The sequence below is a fragment of the Ursus maritimus genome, unplaced genomic scaffold (genome assembly GCF_017311325.1).
Source record: "Ursus maritimus isolate PB19 unplaced genomic scaffold, ASM1731132v1 scaffold_22, whole genome shotgun sequence".
In the NCBI taxonomy this organism is placed as follows: Eukaryota; Metazoa; Chordata; class Mammalia; order Carnivora; family Ursidae; genus Ursus; species Ursus maritimus.
This window is the reverse complement of record NW_024424675.1, coordinates 23,696,960-23,709,372: the sequence shown is the minus strand read 5'-3', so window position 1 is coordinate 23,709,372 and position 12,413 is coordinate 23,696,960. Positions and strand designations below refer to the sequence as shown.

At 56.3% G+C, this 12,413-nt stretch overlaps 1 protein-coding gene across 1 annotated transcript; it reads left to right on the top strand.

Annotated features, from left to right (window-relative positions):
* The first annotated feature begins 637 nt into the window (after positions 1–637).
* On the top strand, positions 638–11,894 carry E2F1 (E2F transcription factor 1). The gene is made up of 8 exons (XM_040638670.1): positions 638–646; positions 1,805–2,182; positions 7,312–7,402; positions 7,781–8,000; positions 8,840–8,992; positions 10,044–10,158; positions 10,253–10,475; positions 10,602–11,894. Exons 1-8 carry the CDS (start codon positions 638–640, stop codon positions 10,847–10,849), a joined length of 1,437 nt encoding a protein of 478 aa, XP_040494604.1. The 3' UTR covers positions 10,850–11,894.
* The last annotated feature ends 519 nt before the right edge of the window (positions 11,895–12,413 follow it).

Here is a 12,413-nt window from a genome sequence, read left to right as displayed (position 1 = left end):
GATGCTTAACCAACTGAGCCACCTAGGCGCCCCCTACAATGAGTAATTTCAAAAACTGCTTTGGAAACTCCTGCTGTGTTCCTAAACCACCTCGTAGTTTATAGAACACTTATAGCAGATTCCTTATGTTTTTTATCCGAATGGCAACCCAGGAAGAGGCCAGGGCAATGTGCCCATTTTACAGATGAGGAAACTGGAGCTGAGAATTGTCCTCAAGGGGCTATAATTCAAGGCTGCACCACACATTTTGGTTATACAGGCATACTGTTTTTTCTCAAGAGCATAAAAATCACCTAGCATTGGGGGGTGGGGTGGGTAGGGGATTGCTGGTGAAAATACTGATTCCTGAGCACTTAGAGATTCTAAATTGGCAAGGCTGGAGTGGGCCCAAAGTTAACAAGTGCCCAGGTGATTCTGAAGCCAGGTGCTGAGGACTCCTTTAAGCGAGCCAGGGCCTCCTTTCTGTACTCTGTGTAGCCTCAGGCACCAGTGTGTTCCTTTCCTAACCTTTCTCAGCACCTGTTCTGGGCCAGACCAGTGTTGGGAGGAGGCCCTGTTGGAGCTTCCAGTCTGGTAGGAGAGGCAGATGGAGAAACTGAATGTGTGGTCAGTGTTGGAACAGAGGCAGCATTGGGCAATGGAGGAAGTGAGTAATTACGACTCTGGAGGGCTCTCTGGAGGAAGTCATGTTTATGCTGGGCCTAGGGATTTGATCTTTGTTTGTGTATTAGCTCCTTTTTAAATTTTTCCTGTGGGTCATCCCCACCAGATGGCAGGCAAGTTCATAGAAATGATCAAGTCTCACATCTCTGCCCTCAGAGCTGGCACAAGGCCTGGCACAGAGGAGAGGACAATATTGGTCAAATCAGCTGACCTGAGCAGCGAAAAATGGCTGATGGAGAGGTCCCAGGGCCTCCGGATTAAATGCATTTTCATGCTCAGCACCCTCACCTCCTCCCTTTGTGAGTTCTAACACGGGAGTGAATGATGGAAATTCCTCATCATATTCCAAACGTTGTTACCTCTGTTCCTCTCCTTCTCTTTTCACTAGTCTGAGCTCTTCAAGGTCTGAACTAAGAATGGGGCACAGAGCAGGCTCTCAAAACGTTTGCTGAATAAATGGGTGAATGAATGAGTTCAAGCGGAAGCTGTGCATTGGCTATTGAAGAGATTCCGGCTAAAAGGGGGCTTACAGGAAAGCCCCAAGCTGTACTGGGCCAGATGTCCCTTCCCATTTTCTAGCAGCCCCCTTCTGCTCAGGCTCAGGGTGAGAGGGACAAAGCAGGTGCAGGATTTGAAAGTAAGTGGTATAGGTGGGGCAAGTTGAGGATGGGAGCGGCAGCTGCGGCTGAGCCTAGAAAAGAGGAAGCGCAGTTTCTAGTGATCCGAACTGAGGTTGTTGGGGCTACAGGTGGCGGAGTCTAGGGGTCACGTGAGGTCTGCGTATGGCGTGAAGTGCAGAACGGACGCTCTGTCCTAAAGGTCTCCGCATATAGGGATCAGCAGGATGCGGTGCGTCGGGGTGGGAGCGGGGCCACCACGCCTCGGGTAGGGACAGTCCCGGCTGGGGGCGGGGAGTGCGAAAGCTCCTGGCACCGCCCCGACAAAGCCTGCGCGCGCCCGGTCCCGCGATTGGCCGCGCCTCCTCGCGCCGACGCCCCGTCCCGCCCACCGCCGCCGGTCCGGCGCGCTGCAGCCAATGGGCCCCATCGCCGTCGCCTACGTCACAGTCCGGACAGCCAATGGTGAGAGCGCTCGGCGGCTCGTGGCTCTTTCGCGGCAAAAAGGATTTGGCGCGTAAAAGTGGCCGGGACTTTGCAGGCAGCGGCGGCCGGGGGCGGAGCGGGATCGAGCCCTCGCCGCGGCCTGCCGCCATGGGCCCGCGCCGCCGCCGCCGCTTGCCACCTGGGCCGCGCGGGCCGTGAGCGCCATGGCCGTGGCCGGGGCCCCTGCAGGCGGCCCATGCGCGCCGGCGCTGGAGGCCCTGCTCGGGGCCGGCGCGCTGCGGCTGCTCGACTCCTCGCAGATCGTCATCATCTCCACGGCGCAGGACGCCAGCGCCCAGCCGGCCCCCGCCGCGCCAGCTGCCGGCCCCCGCGACCCCGACCTGCTGCTCTTCGCCACGCCGCAGGCGCCCCGGCCCACACCCAGCGCGCCGCGCCCTGCGCTCGGCCGCCCGCCGGTACGGACACTAGGGACACTGGGCTGAGTGCGCGTCTGGACCCCCATGCAGACCCGGGCGGGGCGCGGTTTTTGGCCCGGAGGCAGCGGGGGCGGGGGAGGGGGTGGGCCGAGGCTCTCGGGCTGGGCGGAGCCGAGCCTGGGTTGGGCCTCCGCGCCCCGCCCCGGGGTGCGGGGTGACCTCGGGCCAGTCCCTGTTTGCTCCTCTGCCCTGGGCCTCAGCTTCCCGGGGCTGCTCGAGGGTCGGACTCAGTGGTAATAATGGCCCACGTGTATTCACTTGGCGTTGCCTGCATTGCCAGGTCTCTGGCAGACTTCGATCCAGCTAAAACTCACAACCACGCTGTGAGCTCAGTGTTGTCACTGTGCCCATCTGAACTGAGGCCCAGGGAGGGGAAGTGACTTGCCCCCGGTCATACGGCTGCAAGTGGTGGGGCTGGGATTTGAACTGAGGTCTGCTGGCTTCAGACCAGAACTCGTGGCAGGGTAGAGGGCATGGCTTCCTGGGGAGGTGAGGATGGGGTGTCCTGGGGCCAGACTGTTGAAAAGTCATTTAGGAGACCCTCCTTCCTGCCTAGATGCTCCACTGCCAGGTGCAGGCCTGGGCCTCTGGGGACAGGCCTCCTGGCCGGGAGGCCTTCTCTGCAGGGGCGGGGTAGCTGGGCCAGCTGCTGATCCCCTCCCTCTGCCTGTCCTTCCATCTGCCACCCTCCACCCTCACAGGCCCTGGTTGCCATGGAGCCTCATTAATCAGGCAGGCAGACCCCTAGGCCCTCAGGGAAGTACTGGGTGGGCTGGGCCTCTGGGAGCTGGAGTGGAGGCCCCCAGTGCCAGAAGAGAGTAAACATCCCAGGGAGATGCCTTGATAAAGTGTTCCCTGAGCAGCAAGAGGCTCAAGACCAATTTGGACTGGGGGGGCCCAGAAGAGGTTGCTGAATTACAGGGGAGAAGGGCGTAGAGGCCTGAAGTTTGGACCTGTGGGCTGTAGGACTGGGTGTGGAGACCAGTTTGTCTGGCAGAGCCTGTGGGTGAGGGTGGGGCGTGGAAGGCTGGCAGGGGGCAGGGGGGGCCAGGCTAGCAAGGCAGGATGGGGTCTCAGCAGGGGGCTTGGAGCAAGTGGGAGGGGTGAGGCAGAGCCAGGGAAAGGAGGTGGAAGCTGTCCAACTGCTTATGGGGGCCTGGGTGGCAGCTGGTCCCTGAGGCATCCCGGCAAGTCTCCCCTAACTCCCTTGGCCCCTCGCCCAGTGCTGCCTTCCTTCCGGAATCACCAAGATGCTAATAATAATAACAATAGGAGCCACCATTGTTTTGAGACTGTTTTGTGTGTCAGGCTGTGTGCCAAGCACTTCACCCAGTTAACTCCCTCAACAACCATCCCCTTTTACAGATAGGGAAGCTGAGGCCTAGGGATGGTAGGTCATTCGGCTAGTGAAATGGTGGGACCAGTCCAGACTTACGGAGTGGTTAACCAGTTAGCCACTGGGAAGCTTTGCCTCCTGAAGATGCTAACAGAGGTTGAAGGAAGTTCAGGGACCCTTCTGGTGGGTGAAGGGAGGAGGATTGTACCAAGGGGTGGGTCATCTATATCCCAGTGGCCTCTCTCTGCAGGTGCCAGCCTGGGGCCTGGACCTGAAAACCGCGTTTAGCTGACTGACCAGTACTTAGCAGACTCCGGGGCTGTAGAGGCTCCGAGGGACTGCCAGAGACTGGGCTGAGGAAATGTGCTCCACCCCACCCCCAGTGGTGTCAGGGGCAGCCTCTGTGGGCCTGAGCATTCCATTCATTCAACTGTTGTTGAGTTCGTGAACGCCCAAGAGGTACTAGACCCAGGCAAGTAAGAGCCTCTGCCCTCACAGCACTGAAGCACCGGCAGCCGTTTTCTGCCGGGGGTGGGGGTGAGGGCTGGCGCCATCCTGGAGCTGAAGTCCAGAAACAGGGGCCCAGCTTTGGCCCTCCAGCACTCCCCGCTCTTGTACCTCAGGGTAGCCACCGAACGACTGAGCTGCGGCCTCCTCTGACCTGCACTGGTACTGGTTTGGGGCAGTCTTTGAAATAAGCTATGGGTTCAGCTTCTGCATCAGTGAGCATTCATTGAGCACCTCTTGCATACACAAGGCCCTAATCAATTCAGCCATTTCTCCTGGCCCTTCCTGTCCACTTCTGTCCTGTTGTCATGGCTGTTAAAAAACAAATTAAATATAATAGATATTTACTATAGAAAAAGAGTTAAGAGACTAAAAAGTTGAAGGATGCCAACCGCATCCGTTTTTCCTTCTGTTTTCTTTTCCTGCCTGTTTTTATTTTTAAGGTGGCTGTGACAGCTTTCTTTTTTTAAGTTTTAGAAATTGTCGTTTTTCCTTTATTTCTGTGTTTAAGCAGTGGGTCATCCACACTTTATAGATATGGTAACAGTCCCCCCCATGGTTGTCCCCCACCCACACACCATATAGAGGTTACTCCTAGAATGGATTCTAAAATATTAGAAACTAAACCAGAGAAAAATGTTTCATGAGGTTTTTCATCCAAAAAAAGGGTCATATAAATGCATTGCCCTCCAGCGATGTTTTTCTTGTCATTATGTCTTTGAGAGGATGTCACGCTGCCTTAGTTCTTGACAGCTACGTGGTATTCCAGGGGCCGGATGAGCCACACTTTATGAGGCTCCCCTTCCACAGATGGTTGTTGGAGTGGTCCAGACTAGTGGTCCACTAGTGTTCTGTGTATCTTCACCTCTGCCTTTTAAGGCTCCTGTGCCAAGATCTCTAGAGAGCAGTGGCAGAAATGGACATCTGCTTGAGCCCTTGCTTGAGGGTGTGGCATTGACCTGTCTTCAGGGTGGGCAGGGACTGGAGGAACAGGGAGAAGATGAGGGGTGCCTTTGGCAGGAGCAAGCTAGGTTCAGGCCCAAGGGGCAAGGCTGGAGAGGCGGTCCATGGGGCTTTTGGGGGCTGGCTTCTGGACTAGGCTGCAGGGAGGCAGGGCACGTGGAAGATAGGAACGTGGGCTCTGTGCCAGACTGTTAGGGCTCACATCCTGGCCCTACCTCTCACTGTCCGACCTTTCTGAGCTGCATGCCCCTTGGGAAGGGGAGGTCATCCCGGCATCTGTTGCAAGGTCTGGCAGAGGGTTTGATGACTGAATGCAGGTAAAGCAATCATTTAGCAGTGCTCGGTACACAAGAGGCACTCGGCATGTGTGAGTGCTTCTATCCCCGGGACACCCAAGGGCGTCCACCAACGTGCAGTGAGAGGGAGGCTCTGGGCCCCGCGGCATGTGCGGAGGTTCACTCGGCAAACGTTGGTTAACACCAGGCACGGTGGACAGTGATGATTCAGGCCCAGCGCCTGCCTCTGAGGGGGCACCGCCTTGTGGGTGAGACAAACACATTGCTGGAAATTGGTAGCAAGAGATAATGTGGGGAAAGGTCGGGTTTGAGGCACTTTGGTGGGAGAAGAGGTCTGGTCTTATTGCAGGATCAGAAAGACCTAAGTGATGGGTAGGGTGCCTGCCCACAGAGGTGGAAAGAGTCCGTGTGAACAGGAGGGAGGGCAGGAGGTGAGGGCACTCCTGGGAGGGAACCCGCATGGGCTAAGGCTTGGAGGCAGAGGCTTGTGAGAAAATCTGTCTCAGCAGAAGTTCATATGGAGAAGTGGCAGAGAGGGTACTAGGCTGGAGAGGGACAGATGGAGGCGGGGAGATGGCTGAGTGGTCCACATGGGAGGAGACAGCGGCTGTGCTGATGGGATTTCTTGGCAACCAGATGTGATGAGGGCGTGGCTGCCGAATGAGGTTCTAGCTTAGGAAACCCTGTGGGTGAGGGAGGGGCAGGTATGGCTGGTGTGGGTCAGGATGGGCCTGAGATCTGTGAGACTTCTGGGGCGATCTCCATCCTCCAGTGTGTGTGACTAAATCAGAGGGTGTTCTGGACAGGAATTCTGGCTCAGCTGCTTCCTGGCCGTCTGACCTTGGGCCTTTCTGGGCTTCAGTTACTTTATCTGTAAAACGGAGCCATTGTTATTATTATTTTTTAAAGATTTTATTTATTTATTTGACATAGAGAGAGAGCGAGCCAGAGAGCACAAGCAGGGGGAACAGCAGAGGGAGAGGGAGAAGCAGACTCCCTGCTGAACAGGGAGCCCGATGTGGGGCTTGATCCCAGAACCCTGAGATCATGACCTGAGCTGAAGGCAGACGCCCAACTGGCTGAGCCACCCAGGCACCCCAAAACGGAGCTGTTATTGTGCTGCTAGTCCATAGGACGGAATGAATTAACATGTGCAAAGCATGTGGGGAGCACTAACTGCCACCATGTTCATAGACAGAAACCAGAGAGGAGGTGACTGGCCCAAAGGACCGGTATTCTAATGGCTTAAAACAACAAGCACTTAACTAATACAACGCTGTATGTTAATGATACTAGAATTGAAATTAAAAACTTAATAAAAAAAAAACAATAACAAACATTGATTATCATACAGACTTGGTGGGGCAGGAATTCAGAGGAGACTTAGCTTAGTGCTTCTGGCTCAGAATCTGAGGTTGTAGCCAAAATGTTGTGCCAGGCTGCAGTCATCAGAAGGCATGACCAGAGCTGGAGGACTTGTCTCTGAGACTCATGTTGCTACTGGAGGAGGCCTCAGTGCCTTGCCACTTGGGCCTGTGTGACATGGCCGTGCCTCTCCCCAGGGTGAGTGGTCCAATGTAGAAGAGAAAGAGGAAGCTCGAGTGCATGTTTGACCCAGTCCAAGAAGTGACTTGTCATTGCTTCCATCACGCTGCTCCTTAGCAGCAAGTTACCAGATCTGGCCCGTATTTAAGGGCAGGAGAATTAGGCCCCATTTTTTTGAAAAGAAGAGTATCAGGAAATTTGCAGACCTGTTTTAAAACCACCACAGACACCCAGGAAGGTAGTGACAGAGCTAGAACTTGAACTTGGGTCTTTTGCCCTCCAGTTGAGTGATCTGTCCTGTGTGGTAGGATTGCGTCCCCTGGGATCTCCCCCTCCCTCACACTTCGGCGGCCTGGTAGAGAAGGTGGGGCAGGGGCGACACAGGAATACCACGCCCTGAGCCAGGTCTCTGGTGTCCTCACTCCTGGTTATTGGGTACCCTCCCATTGTCTCTGCCATAGGTAAAGCGGAGGTTGGACCTGGAAACTGACCATCAGTACCTGGCTGAGAGCAGCGGGCCCGCCCGGGGCAGAGGCCGCCACCCAGGAAAAGGTACCCACAGAGCTGGGGCCGAGGCCGGCCCTCTGACTGGGCCCAAGTTGGGGGTGCGGACAGACAAACATGCTTGCAAAGTAAGCTCTGGTCTGTCAGGCCTGGACCTGAGCCAGGCCTCTGGGGGCCCCGAGGGGCAGCTGGAGTGGCCGCCTGGCATGGCTTCCCCAGGCCCTGGGGGGTGGGGAGTTCCCCAGCCAGAAGAGGAATGTCGTGTGGTTGGCAGGCAGCAGCCCCAGGCCCTCCCTGTTGGCTTCGCCAAGGGGAAGGAGCCATCTGCCCATCCCACCCCCATCGTCCTGCCCTGCTCTGCCGGGAAGGCTAGCCTGCCTGGGTGTGGGGGTGGTACTGAGGGAGCCTCCTCCCCTGGACCCCCAGGTGTGAAATCCCCAGGGGAGAAGTCACGCTATGAGACCTCGCTGAATCTGACCACGAAACGCTTCCTGGAGCTGCTGAGCCGCTCAGCTGATGGCGTTGTTGACCTGAACTGGGCGGCAGAGGTGCTGAAGGTGCAGAAGCGGCGCATCTACGACATCACCAACGTCCTCGAGGGCATCCAGCTCATTGCCAAGAAGTCCAAGAACCACATTCAGTGGCTGTAGGTACCGGCCACTCAGGAGGGCAGGCAGAGGCTGAGGCCTGGGCCGGGCCAGCGTGGAGGAGCTGAGAGCGATCTCCACCGCGCTGTCCGCATCCTGGTCGTCTAGCTGCGGGAGCCGAGGCTCAGAGCGGGAGGCGCCCCCCCCCCCCCCCCCCCAGGGAAGTCCACAGATCGCACATCTGCAGCCCAGTGCCCTTCATGTAGTTCTTGGCCTGGGGAGCCACTGTCGAGATCAGGATAGAGAACAGGACTCAGCACTACAGAAAGTTCTCTGCGCTCCTTTCCAGTTGGTGCCCACCCCTCCTACCCTTAGGTGATGGCTATTCTGCCCTCTGTTGCCATCAGTGGGATTGTCTAACACAACTGTTTCATTCTTGTTAATTCTTGTTTTATTTTTCCCTTCTCCCCTCCTTCTGGCCATCCTACTCCCCTCTCTTTGACACATCTTCCTTTTCGGTTTTCGGTGGATTCTATTCTGCGTCATTTTTTTTCTTTTTACTTGACAACACGTCTTGGAAGTGCATCCCCATCTGTACATCTGATACATTCTCGTCCTTTTATACAATCTTATAGTATTCCATGGCAGGCCCGTGCCGTCATCTACTTATCCTGCCCCCTGTGAGGGGCGTGTCAGTATTTACAGCCATTCAGGCCCGATGTTAGACCCCTGCCAGTCTGACTTGGAGCCCAGCTTCCGCCCTCTGCTGTTGCCCAGCCGGGGAGCCAGAGAGGGACAAGGGCTTGCTTGGCCTTGCAGAACGGGCAGCAGCAGACTGGGGGCTGAGGGTTAGGGCTCCTGGGCTGGGAGCTGCAGACCCTCCCTTTGCGTCCTGCAGAGGCAGCCATGCGGCAGTGGGGATCGGTGGGCGGCTTGAAGGACTGACCCAGGACCTCCAGCAGCTCCAGGAGAGTGAGCGGCAGCTGGACCACCTGATCCACGTCTGCACCACGCAACTACGGCTGCTCTCTGAGGACGCCGACAGCCAGCGATATCCTTGGGCTGTCGGAGCGCTGCCGTGGAGGACAGGCTGGCGGGCGGGGCCCCATCCAAGTGGGACTCGTGAGGCGACCCCGGGCCCCGGATGCAGGAGGGGGCTCTGGCTTTGGATGCCAGTTCTGGGCTGAGCACTTAGTGTTAGCTTGGACAAGTTACAGAACCTCTCTGAGCCTCAGCTTCATCTGTAAAAGGGGAGAACTGCACAGATTAAAACAGTACCAGCAGTGGCATACGTTTATTTAGTAGTGATTTGGTACAGGGCAGTAGCTTCAAGCTTAGAGATCTAAGTTCTTATTTGTCTTTCATTCACAAAAATAGAAATTTTTTATTTAAGGTTTTATTTTTAATCTCTACATCCAACATGAGGCTTGAACTCAACCCTGAGACCAAGAGTCACACGCTCCACTGACTAAGCCAACCAGGTGCCCCTAGAAACTTTATTTTAAAATAAGTGGTTTTTGTTTGTTTGCTTTTTTTTAGTGAATACCCAAATTATGTGTTTTTTATTTTATTTTATTTGAGAGGAGAAGAGAGAGCGAGAGGGAACGCGCACACGCATGAGAGAGCGCAAGAGCAGGGGGACGGAAAAGCAGACTCCCCGCTGAGCAGGGAGCCCCATGTGGGTCTTGATCCCAGGACCCAGGATCCGGAGATCATGACCTGAGCCTAAGGCAGACGCTTAACTGACCACCCCGGCACCCCCCCAAATTATGTTTATAAGTTTTGGAGACAACCACCAACTGACACCAAGATCATGGGTCAGAATAAATTCTCAGCACCAGGTGTGGAGTTGTGTTAAGTCATGTGAAATTATTGCAGGCACCCATCATTACCTTGGGATTAGAGGGGTAGAATGATCTCATTGTACAGATGTGGAAATTGAGGCTCAAGGGCTTAAGACAGGCTCAACCACCAAGTATGTGCCAGGCCCTGGGGTGGGGTATGGAGAGGATAGGACAGACTAAGTAAGTGTGGGCAATTATGAACTCTCTGGGTGGGTGACCCCAGAGGTCAAAGGTCATGTGGTCCTTGACTCCACCAACCCTGGCCTACGTGACCTGCCAGGACCTCCGTAGCATCGCAGACCCTGCAGAGCAGATGGTCATGGTGATCAAGGCCCCTCCCGAGACCCAGCTCCAAGCTGTAGACTCCTCAGAGGTGAGACCCAGGACTCCAGACCTGCCCAGGACAGGCTGGGCGGGGTTGGTGGTCCTGTGAGCCTCCATTTACCCTGCCTGCTGCCTCCACCCAGACCTTTCAGATCTCCCTTAAGAGCAAACAAGGCCCCATTGACGTTTTCCTGTGCCCTGAGGAGAGTACAGGCGGGATCAGCCCTGGGAAGACCCCGTCCCAGGGGACAGCTTCTGGAGAGGAGGACAGGGCAGTTGACTGTGCCACCACAGTGCCTCCGACATCATCTCCCCCCTCGTCCCCTGCAGCGGATCCCAGCCAGTCCCTGCTCAGCCTGGAGCAAGGTGGGTGAAGGGTGGGCGGGTAGGGTGGGTCAGGGTCTCTCTCTCAGCTGGGTGGGTGGGCACGATAGCCCCCTCTGCCCTCCCTGCGGGCCGTCCCCGGCCTGTGATGCTCCCCCATCTCCCCAGAACCTCTCCTTTCCCGGATGGGCGGCCTGCGGGCCCCTGTGGACGAGGACCGCCTGTCCCCGCTGGTGGCGGCCGACTCGCTCCTGGAACATGTGCGGGAGGACTTCTCCGGCCTCCTCCCTGAGGAGTTCATCAGCCTGTCCCCCCCCCACGAGGCCCTCGACTACCACTTTGGCCTTGAGGAGGGTGAGGGCATCAGAGACCTCTTCGACTGTGACTTTGGGGACCTTACCCCTCTGGATTTCTGACGGGGCTTGGGGGGGACCAGGGCCTCCTGAGATGCCCACCCTGTCTTTGCAGCCCTGGAGCCCCCTGCCCCTGGCTGTCCTCCCAGCCCGATTGGAAATGTTTAATTTATACCCCTCTCCCCTGTCTCCAGAAGCTTCTAGCTCTGGAGTCTGGCTACTGCCAGGAGGCTGAGCAAGCCAGGAAGGGAAGGATTCTGTTTGTGGTGTGTATGTGCGTGCGCCCAACACCCAACATGTGTGTACACAGGGTGAGCGGTGTGTGAGCATGTGTGTGTGCATGTACCGGGGAATGAAGGTGAACACATGTGTGCGTGCACTGAAAACACGCCCCAGTGTGTCCACGTGTGTGTGCATGAGTCCATGTGTGCGCGTGGTGGGGGCTCTAACTGCACTTTTGGTCTCCTTGCTCCAGGGGCCCCACGAGGCCCAGGGTGGCCACCTGCCCCCAGAATCCTGCGTGCTGACCAGGCCAGGTGGCGAGGCCTTGGCCTGCTTGTTTGCAGGGCAGCGAGAGCACTTCTGTCGTCTTAAAGGTTTTTCTGATCGAAGCTTTAATGGAGTGTTATTTATTTATCAAGGCCTCTTTGGCAAGCCTGGGGCGCCAGCAAGGGTAGGAGGGATGTGGGACTGATGCCCCAACTCCCTATACCCCTGAGCGGGGCAGGGGTCCCTGAGCTCTTCTTTGCCCTACTCCGAAGGAGCTGAGGCCCGAGCGGTTTATTTATTGGGAAAGTGAGGGAGGGAGACAGACTGACTGACTTGACTGACAGCCATGGGTGGATCAAGGGAGTGGTCCCTCCCCAGGGGGGGTCACTGCAGGGCCCCAGCTGCCCCCCAGGATGGATGTGAGATGGGAGAGGTGAGTGGGGGACCTTCACTGACAGGGTGGGCAGGAGGGGTGGGTGAAGGGCTTCTGCTAGCCCAGACCACAGGGGCCCCTCTGCCCCACTATTTGCTCTGCCCCACCCTCCAATCTGCACTTTGATTTGCCTTCCTAACCGCTCTGTTCCCTCATGCTTTGGTTTTAATAAATATTTTGATGGTGTTTGGGCTGGGTTTTGGGACTATGTACTGGGAACAGACCTGGGGGTGGGGGAGGTCCAGGTTGCTGGGAAAATGCCCCTTGTCTACTTCCCCCCTCCCTGCCCTTGCTTAGTTTCATTTGAGCCTCACAGCCACAAGAAAGGTAGTCTTTGTCACCATTTTTGTCCTAACTTAAAAACTGATCCAATGAAGCAGTAAGTGAACTCCCCTCCTATCCCCAGCCCCAGAGAGGCCACTCAGATTGCTGTGTTCCTTCCAGATGTTTCTGGGCATTTGTAAACCTGCAACAAATAATTACAACAGGATGATTCTGTGTCAGGTTCTTTCAGGTTCTGGGTACACATGTTCCTTCCTGGGGCTCTCAGGGTTGGCTGGAGGAGACTTATTAGACAAATGAGAAAATCAGAGGGCTTTCTGGAAGAGGTGATGCTTGAGTTGAGAGCTGTGGGATAGAGTTAAGAGGAGGAAAATATGAACACACCTAGCGGACAGGGCAGTGTGGGCAAAGGCCCTGGGGCAG

Excerpts from the sequence above, each read along its gene's own strand:
- E2F1 (XM_040638670.1), top strand. Across the intron at positions 8,993-10,043 it reads GAGGACGCCGACAGCCAGCG|CCTGGCCTACGTGACCTGCC; the intron begins ATATCCTTGGGC and ends GACTCCACCAAC. Across the intron at positions 10,476-10,601 it reads CCTGCTCAGCCTGGAGCAAG|AACCTCTCCTTTCCCGGATG; the intron begins GTGGGTGAAGGG and ends CCATCTCCCCAG.